Source organism: Erythranthe guttata, chromosome 5, assembly GCF_056151865.1.
Source record: "Erythranthe guttata isolate IM_541 chromosome 5, IM_541, whole genome shotgun sequence".
Taxonomy (NCBI): domain Eukaryota; kingdom Viridiplantae; phylum Streptophyta; class Magnoliopsida; order Lamiales; family Phrymaceae; genus Erythranthe; species Erythranthe guttata.
This window is the reverse complement of record NC_142537.1, coordinates 10,119,035-10,132,222: the sequence shown is the minus strand read 5'-3', so window position 1 is coordinate 10,132,222 and position 13,188 is coordinate 10,119,035. Positions and strand designations below refer to the sequence as shown.

The following is a 13,188-nucleotide window of genomic DNA, read 5'->3' as shown; positions in this document are numbered from 1 at the left end:
CGGCCGCGCGGCCTTCTGTTCTTCAGAATTCTGATTATTTCACTTTTGGCCCACTTTTTCTCTGAATTTGCAGTTTTCACCCCAAAAGTTGCCAATTCTTCAATATGCACCTAAAATACAAATAATAACCATATTAAGCACCAATTATCGTAAAAACACATCAAAAGCTCCAATTAAAAGGTACAATTAAGTGTATAAATATACACTTAACACACCCCCAAACTTGAACTTTTGCTTGTCCTCAAGTAAAATCAAATTAAGAACACAAAACACAACTATACATCTCATGACATAGATCGATTGGTCAACTTCGTGTTTTCAGAACTTGCAATTATGGTGATAATTCCTAGGCATTTGCAAGCTTAACATTCAACGGCACTTAGTCACTCACTATTACCAAAAACCACAAATCATACAATTGCTTCAAGTATCCAATATTTGCAAGTTAAAAATAGAGAAAATTTATACTTACATGCATATATTTGACTCCAAATACTCACCAAATTATTTTACTCAACTAATATTGAACTATAAGCTATTGGGATCATTGGGACTTTGTGGCTTTCAATTGTTGGGCTCTTTGGTCCGAGGTAGGTAATATGGGAATGTGTGGCTAATTTTCTTGAATTGAGGTGATTACGCCAAAATTTGAAAGCTAGGCGTTTGAAACAATAAATTCACCTCTAGGGACTTTAATAAACTCGACTCTCCAAAATTCGCACGTCAACACTTTTGCCTTGAGGCAATGGATCGAGTTTTCAACACAATTCAACTACTAGTCCTTATTTCTCCCTTCTAATCTATTCTTCTTCTTCTTTTTCTTTTTTTTTTTTTTTCGAATCGAAGAATTTAGATATATATATATGAAGATGAACATATATATCTATTTTTTTTATTTTTTTATTTTTTTTTTTTTTTCGAAGAAGAAGAAGAAAGATCATATAAGAATTTTTCGACCGACCTCCAAGGGATGATTATTCAGAAATCTCCACTTTTCTACTTCTACATAATGGCTAAAAGAAAGAACACCTTTTCTCCGAGGCTCAAATCAAGGTTCTAAGGATAATTTGACAAAAAGGGTAGGCTTGAAAGGCTCAAACGGTTCAAAGAAGGCCCAAATCATATCCCAAATCACTTACTACCCAACACTTCGTTTCATAAATGTCCTGAGGTGAGATTTAAAACCGAATAAAGCATGATTTAGCACAAATAAATTCCAAATTTAAAATGCAAAACATTCAACCAAAGCAATGCACAAGGTGTGATTCCTAGCAATAATTCACTTCTACGTTCCGTTGAATCGAAAGCTAAACAAATATCTACTCCTTAAAAGCATAAAGCAAGTAGTTTCATCATCAAACATTGACCATCTCTCATCATCATAATTCATCGATGCAACGAAAACAAAACTAAAGCATGCAAACGAAAACAAATAAAGCGCACATAAACGAAAACAAGTAGTTAACACCCCCAAACTTAAAATTCACATTGCCCTCAATGTGATTCGCCCGGAGTTTAAGGATAGAAAACACCTGTTTAAATGTCGGGACCACCGTCGGGTTGCTCACCAACTCCACCGTGCGCATGAGCATTAGAATTGTTAGAATTGTGGGTTGGAAAACCTTGTTAATCGGCCCCGTTTTATTTATTTATTTTTTCTTTTTTCTTTTTTTTTTCTTTTTTTTTTTTTTTTTTAATTTTTTTTTTTTTTTTTTCGGACGGCCGTGCGGAATTTAGGCCTCCAATCCGCACGGCCGTGCCAAAAGCCGGATTTGGGCAGTAGCCCCTTCGAATCTCAGACGGCCGTGCGAGATTTTGGCCTAAAATCCGCACGGCCGTGCCAAAAGCTGGTTTTGGGCAGTAGCCTCCCCGAAGTTTCACACGGCCGTGTGAGATTTCGCCCTCTTTCTTGCACGGCCGTGTCAATAATTGCATTTCGGTCCCTGCAAAATAAAAACTTCTTATTAGTGCCCCTGAAACTTTTTTTTTTTTTTTTTTCAAAGCTTAAATAAAATAAGAGCAAACACTAACAAGTTAAATAAAAAAAACACAAATAATAAAATAAAAAAAATAAAATAAAAGAAAAGAAAAACGAAAGCTCGGGTTGCCTCCCGAGAAGCGCTAAGTTTATAGTCTTCAGCCAGACTTTGTTCCTCTTCTTCAATTCCTTAGCTTTTGAACCCATCTCCTAACTTCCTTTTGGAGAAAGTCTTGAATAAATGGGTTGATCCGATTCTTCTTTCGACTGGTTCGCTTAGGACTGCCCTTGAATTTATTTTTCTTGATGTCATGAGGCTTGCCAACATCGTCTTTTATCACGGTGTTTTGAGTAGGTGTTGTAACCAACTCAACCTTTTTCTTATGTTCTCCTACATGCACATTAGTATCCCCAAAAAAATTTAAATCATGTAATTTAACAGGAAAAAGTTTAGAATCACTTACCTCATCAAGAAGATAACATCCATTAGCCGTAATAGGCTTTTCATCCACCCGGTACACCTTGAAGATCACTGTTTCTTCCCCCACACTCATTCTTAGCTCTCTCTTTCCTACATCAATAATTGACCTACCGGTTGCTAAGAAGGGGCGTCCTAAGATAAGGGGAATATTTTCATCTTCCTCTATGTCTAGTACTAGAAAATCGGCCGGGAGTATGAACTTATCTACCTTGACCAATACATCCTCCACTATACCTAAAGGGTGAGTAAAAGATCTATCGGCTAGCTGCAAGGTCACGGAAGTAGGCTTAATTTCTCCTAAATTCAATTTCTCATAAATTGATAAAGGCATTAAATTTACGCTCGCCCCTTGATCACACAACGCCCGCCCAAAATACCTAGTACCTATTGTGCATGGAATGGTACAACTGCCCGGATCTCTAAGCTTCGGTGGAATTTTATTTGCAAGGATAGCACTACTTTGCTCATTGAGGTCTATGACTGCTGCACACTCCGGAAGCCTCATCTTCTTTGATACAAGTTCCTTTATAAACTTAACCCAATTCGGCATATGCTTAAGTGCCTCAACAAAAGGAATATTAACATGCAATTTTTTAAGATAATCCAAAAATGACTGAAATTGCATATCAAGCTTAGAGTTTTGAAAACGTTGAGGGAAGGGTACCTTGGGAGTAGGTTCACTTACTGTGATCTTTGTGTTGCTTGACCCGACCTCGGTTTTTTCCTTGGGCTCCTCTACAATAGGCGGTGGTGCAACGGACTTTTTAGGAACTTCCTCTAATTGCCTCCCATTTCGCAAACTCACTGCATTGCACTGCTCGATGTTGCTCTTTCGAGGATCTTCCGTATTCGACGGCAGTGCTCCCGACGGCCTCGCGTTTAGTTGGGTTGCAAGTTGCCCCATTTGTGTCTCAAGGTTCCGAATGGATGCTTGAGTCGCCGTCATGAATTTTGCTAAGATGTCAGCGAGGTCAACTCCTTGGGGTGGAGCTTGAGGTGGTGCTTGCCTTTGTCCTTGCTGATTTCCTCCCCATCCAAAGTTGGGGTGATCCTTCCATCCGGGATTGTACGTGTTGGGGTACGGGTTACTCTGTTGTCGGTTGGTGTCATGCACATAATTCAGAGACTCCGTTTCTTCTATGCGTTGGTCGGGAACTTGGACTGCGTGGACTTGCTGAGCCTGCAAAGCCGCTACTTGCTTCGATAGCTTCTCCAATTGGGTCGTGATTGCAGTGACTCCGTCTAACTCCAAAATTCCTCCCGTCTTGACTGCTCCGCTATTCGACCGGTCTGATGCTTGCATGTATTTGTTTCTAGCGATTCGTTCCAAGAGCTCGTATGCTTCGTCGTAGGTCAAACTCATGAACATACCTCCAGCTGCAGAGTCGAGCACTGTCCTCGAGTTGTCTTGCAGTCCATCGTAAAATATTTGCAGTTGGCGCCACTCTTGTAGTCCGTGATTCGGGCACCTCCTCACTAACTGTTTGAACCGCTCCCACGTCTCGAATAACGCTTCACCGGCTTCTTGTATGAAGTTTTGAATTTCTCGCCGGATTCTCTCAGTTTTTGTTGGGGAGTTGTATGTGTTCATAAAGAGTTGCGCTAGCTGGGCCCACGACGAGATGGAGTGCGGTGCACGAGTTTGCAACCATTCTCGGGCTGCTCCTTGTAGGGAATGCTTGAACAGGCGGAGTTGCAATGCTTCGGGTGTTACTCCGTTCATCTTGTGCGAGTCACACGTCTCGAGGAAGTTGACCAAGTGAAGATGTGGATCTTCATGAGCCAATCCGCTGAAAAGACCATTGTTTTGGAGCATCGTGAGGAGTCCCGCTCGAATTTCGAAATTATTGGCTTCAATGGGGGGCTGCTGGATACTTGATTGAAACCCATTGAGCGTTGGAACGGTGTACTCGTGCAGTGCTCGTTGACGAGGTGGTGGATTAACTAGCTGGCGTTGCTCTTGCTCGTTGACGATTTCTCTCGCCACATTCGGTGGGCGCCTTTGGTCACCTTCTCCACGATTATTCTCGTCTTCCATCGTTGCCGGATCGTTTTGGGCTAACCGTTGATTTCTCCTGGCTTGCCTAAACGTTCGCTCAATTTCGAGGTCAAGAGGTAGTAGGCTTGTGTCGTGTCCTCTTCGCATAAAAAGTACCTAAAACAAAAAAAATAAAAAATAAAAAAGCAAAAAAAAAATTATTAAATAAAATAAAAAAATAAAAAATTGGCTGAAGTAAGAAAAATTGCTCAAATTTAATATTAGGATAAATAAATAATTTAGCCTTATTCCCCGGCAACGGCGCCAAAAACTTGTTGGGTGCTAAATACCAACACGCAAGTGCACGTATCGCAAACAAGTAATAAAGTGGACTCGTGAGAGTCGGATGTCGATCCCACAGGGAATACGCAAATTACCTAATCCTAAGTACCAAATTCTAACAATTATGATTTTTATCCAGCCTACGCAAGTTTGTCAAATTAAATTAATTAAACAACTAAACTAATTAAGAAAGCAAATAACACGGGAAAATATCAATTAAAACGGACCAAGGATTTTATCTTCCCCCTATGCAAGAATTGCTCACCCAAAATCCCTCAATTATGAAATATATGATTCATGATTATTAACCCGAGACACTAATTTAATCATAACCCGCTGTCGCGTGTATTATGAGTCTATTATTCATAAGCGATTCACTATATGTCTATGCAAACCAATTATGAGTAAAGCATTAACTAACAAGTCTCGTAAATGGCTACCTAAGGTGATATCTGTGTGTCTACGACACCACATGCAATTGACACACTCATCCGGTGAAAACTACTCGAAGGTTCTTCTACTTACCGTCTAATTATCAAAATAGCTCTGTCGAGTCAATCCCAATAAACACAGATAAAGCACATAAATAGATCAAGTTCATGCACTAACAATCATAACAAGTAGAAGAAATAATCATAAAATCATAATTGCATAATCTCAAGAAAAAGGGTTCGCAATCCCTACATAGGGTTCCAACAAAATCCTAGATTAAAAACTTAGCTACGCATAACGAAAAACATAATAAAAGTAATAAAAATCATAAACGCTATAAATAAAAGTCAAAGAGGGGAACTAGGATGAAGATTCGTCAAGTCTTCGTCTTCGTTCTTGTGCTCCTTGATCGCGTGTAGAAAGATGAAAAATAAAAACCTAAAGATTAAAGATAAAAGGTAAAAAGATGTCTCTAATTGTGTGCTTGTGGCCTTTATAGGGTGCAAAAATATAATAGGGTGGGTTTCCTTGTGTAATTAGGATTCCTTCACTGCGCCAATTCGACCATCCGGACGGCCGTGTGAGATTTATTCCTAAAATCCGCACGGCCGCGCGGCCTTCTGTTCTTCAGAATTCTGATTATTTCACTTTTGGCCCACTTTTTCTCTGAATTTGCAGTTTTCACCCCAAAAGTTACCAATTCTTCAATCTGCACCTAAAATACAAATAATAACCATATTAAGCACCAATTATCGTAAAAACACATCAAAAGCTCCAATTAAAAGGTACAATTAAGTGTATAAATATACACTTAACAGGCACCAATGATCGCGTTCGTCCGAACGGATGATGACGTGGGTATGAGGTCAGCCTGGTTCTATGTCGTCAGCTTCCAACTTCAGCGGAGTCTTGATCGTCCCGGCGTAGAAGCTCTGATGATCAAGTCATAAAGTGTATATTAAAATGTATATTGTATTCCAGTAAAGAAGAATTATTGAGTAACGGTTTGAGTGAACCCTCTATTTATAGATATGTCATGCCTTGGGATACAAGTCTTATTATGATTTTTAACCTAATTTTCTGTTAACTTGGGTTTGTCGCATTTAATGGGATTTTAGGTTTAAACACATCTTGGCTCATTAAAAACGACGATCTCAAGTCTCGGCCCATCACGATGTGACCTTACCTCTTGCTATAATCTCACCTCGTGAGATACAACCAAAATCCTCTTTTTGTTAGGATTTCGTATGCTCTTCTGACATAGATGGGCTTCTAGATTTAGGCATCTCTTGTTGGACCTCAATGTATAATTTTGTTTTATTGTGGACGAAGCCCATATGAGCGAAATAGCCCATATCACCAGCAAAAAGAATATGATTTACCATTGGGGGCCATGGGGACGTCTTCTTTCGGATAGTACGGAACCAACAAGAGGAATCTTTATACTCATAGAATCAATTAGCCGGAGCCAATGAAAGTGCAATTGAGCATCGAAGGATTTCGTCGAAACTAACTCCGGGCCCTCAACATGTGTTTTTTACGCAGGAAACGCCTTGTTTCTCTCAGTTGGATAAGGTTTTTGAAGGATTGTTTAGATTCTCGAAAAATTATTGCAAATTCGAGATGATTCGAGTTAATGTATTATTGATCGTATCTACGGTTATTATAAATTAATAACTCTAGTTTATCGGTTATTAGTTTGGATGTCGAATTAAAGTCGCCAACAAATTTGGAATTTACAAACCGCTATGTAGGTTGATCCTAACAAATAAGTACTATCAGAATTCAATATGCTAGTGACTTCTCCCGCAAATCTTGAAGGACATCGCACATTCAATTAAATAACAAGCTTCAAAGCCCATGAATTAAGTTGTAGGAGAAGAATGAGTGGAGAGATGATTCTTTCTGGCATCAACATTTTTTGATAACACTGAAATCAAGAAAACTACTCATACAATGACTCGTCAGGCGCAGCCTCTCTCCGACTGAGAATTGCATTTTTAGAGATCAAGCATTTTCTTCGAACTAAGGGATGCCCTATAATTATCTCTCCTCTTTCGTCAATCTATACTCGTGCTACACCCAGCATGTGCATATATTTTCATATAACAATATAAAATGAGAGCTATACACTTCATATACACCAAACAAGATTATGTCTAATTTAAACTCGTCTGAAGTACATTGAAGAAGAAACATAAGAAGAAGGGGGATGTTAATTTGTAGGAAATTATAGACTTACGGTAAATACCGAAAGTAGTATTCCAATGTTCTCATAAGAAATACCCCGGAGCAGCTAAGATACCAAATGGTGCTTCAACATAACTTAACTGCAAAAGGACATAAGTGAAAAGTTGCATAACATGAGCGAGCACCCTCTTTCCAGTGGTTATTCGTGGAAGGTTCGAGTGAAGCATTGGGGCAATTTGGCATCCTTTTATTCCACGGAGGCAACACCTTATTGGTTATGGCTGATAAGACTTATTAATTATACATTTGGTGGCGGCCATATCTTCCCAAATAACTCTTCGACACGTTTAGATTGGGTAGCATAACTATCCAATCCGGCTGTTAGAAGCTCCACAGCTGCGGGGCCCATAGCCGAGGCAAAGCTATATTGGTCCCACTTCACAAGCTGAAATTGATCACAAAGTAAAACTGGTTGAGGAACTAGTAAAAACTAGCTTGAGAAAGATACAATCACAACTTTGTTTTTCTTTTACTCTTCCAATAAGAGGAAGCTCCAAGGCCATATCTTACGCAGTTATTTTGATGCAATTCGAGAAGGCAATATGAAAGAAATAGACCAAGGCTATAGTTTGCATATAAGACTCGATCTATATCAAGGATAAAGGAGGAAAAATAAAGTAACTTTCGAACTATTGACCTAAAAATCGTTAGGAGCATGTTACAAGTTCAAAGGTGTTCAGTCATTGATATCCGTGTTCTAGAATTTTATACTAATGCACGTTTTCTTATCCTTTTTCAGGAATTTGGAAACCTTTAATTATGGAAGATCACATACGACATCCATGTGCATTTGATAGTTGTGATTTCAAATACTTCTACGTGTTTATGGACACAACTTTGGAAGTCAAATTAGATTCGTTTCAAAGCTGATACTATGACATGGTGCACAAATAGATTGTGAGTAACTCTCATCAATTCACACAAAGGAAGTGATAACCCACGGCAACCATAATAAAAGATAGTAAACTCCAGAATAATCCAACTCAAGATGGAGTAAACTGCATATCGAAATTGACAAATGCATAAACCATTTAACGTAGTATTTGAGGACAAGAGTTCATCTTCCTGACATGAATTAGCTCTGGTTCCAATAATATTAGCCTCCATGAAGAGTTATAAATAGAAAAAAAGAAAACAAACCTCTTCATTGCTGAAATTGTAGGAGGCAGCAGATTGTGGGGATAGCCTCCTCATAAGAGAATATTTCTCATCGGGAGGTGTCACAGATTCCTTTAGAGACTGCATTATCTTCAACGGGGAGATAATATAATCAACTCTGTTAAGAAAACAAGAAAAGAAAAGGAGAACAGTTTTATTCCGAGACCGAACAAGAACTAAGAGGTGTTGCAACTCAAACAAGTCATTACCCCAAAAGATTAAAAACATCCTGTTTGTTACGAATTGCTGCAGCCATCAATTTTGAGTTATGCCCATATTTATGAATGTAACTGTAGGCTTTCGTCACCTGAAACAGGACAGAAGGACAAGACCTCATAAATCGTTACCAAATGTATATTCTTCTAAATTCGTTAGAAATTATTGTGGCGGGGTAGTTCACAAGCACAGTTCGACAGTTACTTTTCAGCAAGTTGAGAAAATCCAACACATGCCTTTACTTCAACTTATGAATGAATAAGGATGAGAATGATAGATACTACCACAACTTATACCTTGGCCGCAGCAAATGTGCAGAGTTGATAGCATGTAACTATTCAAATGTAAAGAGTTAAATACGGAATAGAAGCTCGTAGAACTCACCAAAGCCAAGCCAGGATCTTCTCCTCTTTTAAGTGCAGCTTCTACTTCGGGGTCATTAGAATGGTTGCGCGCCCAGTCCTAACATGGATGGATAACTCGTTCTAGCATCATTATCACATCAAAAATAAAAATGCCAATCTAGTATATTCCTTATCAGAGAAAAATTACCCTAAGCCGACCAACAAAAATCTGAATAACGGAAGCACCAGCTTGAGCTGCAGCTGCAGCTTGACAAAAACTGTCAACACATAACCAGAGTCAAAAAACAATTATTAGCAAGGCAGCTTGGAAGTAAGAACATCTTTGAGGAAGGAAAACAATTTACTGCGAACAAACGTGAAGAATGGGGTAGTGCAAAAGTGTACACTCTACATGGAGTTGTGTTCCCTTTTATCTTAAAAAAAAATCGTGAAGGGATATATACCAATCGGCTGAAATTCATAAGAGGGTTAAGCAACTAGTACGTGAAAAATATTGAAATGACAAAGATACTATGAAGCAAGCCTTTAATAATGCCAAACCCTCCAGTATGAATATAATTACGTAAGTTCGGATGAACAAATTACTCCAGTGAAATGCATTAACTACTTGACAGTTGCAGAGTTATTTGAATTCTGAGGGCAATATGTAACGATATTGATGTTTGATAGACCGAGGGTTTGATTAACAACTCTTCAACATTGAAACTTTCTTACTGTTGATTTGACTTATATGTATGCCGTAGCTGACCAATGAAGATAAGATGAGTACTACCAACGGGGAGCAAATTTTGATATCAAGTAGTCTATAAATAGGCAACTAGAAATAGTTGCATGAGATAAACCATTATGGTGGATGAACTAACTAACAACTTAACCAAGCAGTATACGACAAATGCTGTTGAAGCAAGCAGATAAAGGCCATCCCTGCCCACATTTCGATTCATATAAATTTTGGCGTCATGCAAAGACCATTAACAGGATTAGACATTGAAATGATTTGTCGATCGGAACAGATTTAAAAGAGCACAAAAATCTTTCTGCCCTTTAATAAGATAATAAATAGGCAAGAAAGCTTTTTAAGAAATTTCACTTCGACACGTGGTCTACATGTCGAGTTTCAGTCACTTTTATATGCTATTACAGATCCAACTATGATGTTTCATGCTGGGAAACAGTTACAAACAGATTGTGTTTTGTACCAAGTTTTTTCACAAACCAATTGTCAAATAATAAAGAGCAATTAACTTTATAGAGCACTCATATCAACGTTGTATGACAACCATTACATAAATTTTCTAATTTAAATGAGCTTTTGGAACAACTTCACTTACAGTTTCAATACTTGAAACAGAATAAGCCTTGTTTACCTGTACACAAAAGTCATATGAGTCTGTATGCCCTCTGACTCCAACAACCGCGACGCTTCAATTCCCTAAACACAATAAAGCATTAAGAAATAAATAATGAAGTATCATAAAGCATGAGAAAGAAATGCAAGTTTAAAAATCAGATAGGTGTCTGTAACACTAACTTGCCAAGTTGAAGGAATTTTGAACAACAAACGTTGCGGAGGCACTTCAATGTCATGATACAATTTCAATAACTCGTGCACCTGAAAATCAATTCCAGTTTGGCAATCAAACAACCAATGAAAGTTACATATTATAGTCGAAGAATGCATATTGACAAAATAAAATGAAAATGCCGGCAAATTATAATCAAAGCATTTGACGGCTATTAGACATGAAATTCGTTAAAAATGCCTCAGCTGTAGCCAAAAACAGCTGTCATGATTCAAGCAATTAATAATCTCTGCTAAAAAGTTCTTCATTAATTAAAATACCTGTTATGATTCAATGACTCTTAAGCAGGTGGACAATGGCAGATGTCATAATAATATATATAAAAAAATTAAAAAAAAAATCAGAGGAACAGTTACCCTCCGAACAATGCCCTGTGTGTCGTATGCAAGACGAGCATCGACTTCAGTAGAAACACGACCAGGGACAAGTCTTGCAAGATCGCCTCCAACATTTACCAAAGCCTATTATTTAATTGATATATAAACGATCAGGATTATGCAATAAAATGTTAAGTAGAAGATATCATTCTGTTACAGTAGCACCTATAAAAACATACCTTGTTGAAGAAACATGTCATACGATCATCAGATTGTTCTAAGTTGTAACACTCTGAACCAGCCAACGCAGTATCAATAGCACTCTGCAACTCGTAAACAAGAAAGAAAGCAAATGAAATACTTTTACAATGAAAAGTCACGTAAATCCAAAATTCATATAATTGAATCTTTCTCAACTGTAAAAAGCCATTATATTACACCACTTACTTTATATAATTTAGGTGGTGTTTGCAAAAGCTTATTCAAAAGCAGAAGTTATAGATTGTGAGTTAAGTTGATTTTAAGTGCTTGTTTCTAAAAATTGGGGGTGTTTGCAAATTTACCGGAAAATAAACTTAAATAGAAAATATAGTCATGGGTGCTTAACAAATTATAGCTGAAAGCTGCTTATTTTAAGAGAAGCAAATTAAAAGCAAAAGTTCATTTTGCAAACACTTAAAAATAGATTATGAGCAAAAAAAAACTCATAATCTATTTGTAAAAACTTTTGCAAACACCACCTTACTAAGTTGGATCTAAACTTAAAGAGCATCATGATTCACACAAGCAAAATCCGACGAATCTGCTTAGACACATATCCGCACGCTGCACGCACACATACTGCAACTACTAAAAAAACGAACAGTCAATATTACCAAAACGAAAATAGCTAAAGAATTAAAACAATTAAAAATTACCCTGAATTTGGTATCAGGTAAGCTGCAAATGCCCAATAGTAGAGATGAGCTAACAGTGGCAGCAGTTGGAGGAAACCTATATATATTTATACATCAAAGACAAAAAAAAAATTGAAATTAAGAAAAGATCAAGATCACCGCACAGCGTGTGCTGGCTAATTAATAAAATTAAGAAATCTAATTACCTTTCAAAATCATCGAAAACAACAGTATCAGGAACGATCTCGCTGTAACCCGTCACCACATCCAATTCAGTGCTGAAACCTATCAGCGCGAATTCCAACACCAAAAAAAAAATCAAATTAAAAAACTCAAGATATACTTACAAAACGCATCAAATCAGATAAAATCAAAATGCATAATTACGAAATCAATTACCGGTGTCGAGAGAGGAAGAGAAATTCGTGGCAGCAGAAATCAAAGAAAAGAATCTCTGATGCTTGAAAACCGGACTAGGATTCGCTGATCCGAAACATTTCCTATCCTGCTTAATTCAATCGACAAATATTTCGTTCAGAAACATGATGATGAATCGTCGAATACGAAACAGGTAGAAAAGTGTGTGAGTGCGTGAAATTTTTACCCGGACAGTGTAGGAAGAGGAGAGTATAGAGGGCAGCGGAGAAGGCAAAGTGACTGACATTTTTTATTCTGAAGAAATGAAATGGAAGAGGATGAATGATTGATACTCACAAGTTGGCGAGAGATTTTATATATATATTAAGGGGACAGCACGGTACAACCATTGAAGTGAAAGGTACAACTCTTCAATGTATTGCTCCTTGAAGTGATCTCTATAAATGCAACGTTCGTTCTTATCTTATGTTAGTTACCTGACACCTTCCTTAAGAGAACTAACATCAAACATTACATTTATCCACGCTAAATTGCAAACAGGCATGTGACGAGGCTACTTAATCAAAAAATTGTTTTATCTTTTTTGTCCCGTAAATATATATCTATCTTATTATCAAACTTATTTAATAATAAGAAAAACTTGTTGATATATACAAAAATTACTCAACCTCTAACACTTAAAATCTTAATACAATTTCAATTTCATGATTTATACCTCAATTTAGTCAAATTTATCAGTTAATTAATTTTGACCATTATTTCAATTTTAACCATCACTGTCGGTCAACTGCCGTTGACTTTTTCTTTTTAACTT

At 37.4% G+C, this 13,188-nt stretch overlaps 1 protein-coding gene across 1 annotated transcript; it reads right to left on the bottom strand.

Annotated features, from left to right (window-relative positions):
- Nucleotides 1–7,350: 7,350 nt before the first annotated feature.
- On the bottom strand, nucleotides 7,351–12,750 carry LOC105965643 (Aldolase superfamily protein). Its single transcript, XM_012990210.2, has 13 exons — nucleotides 12,601–12,750; nucleotides 12,396–12,501; nucleotides 12,203–12,281; nucleotides 12,018–12,093; nucleotides 11,340–11,423; nucleotides 11,140–11,244; nucleotides 10,732–10,812; nucleotides 10,568–10,632; nucleotides 9,388–9,457; nucleotides 9,220–9,297; nucleotides 8,829–8,926; nucleotides 8,602–8,737; nucleotides 7,351–7,846 (listed from the first exon to the last, which is right to left on the bottom strand). Exons 1-13 carry the CDS (start codon nucleotides 12,658–12,660, stop codon nucleotides 7,700–7,702), a joined length of 1,185 nt encoding a protein of 394 aa, XP_012845664.2. The 5' UTR covers nucleotides 12,661–12,750; the 3' UTR covers nucleotides 7,351–7,699.
- Between the last annotated feature and the right edge of the window lie 438 nt (nucleotides 12,751–13,188).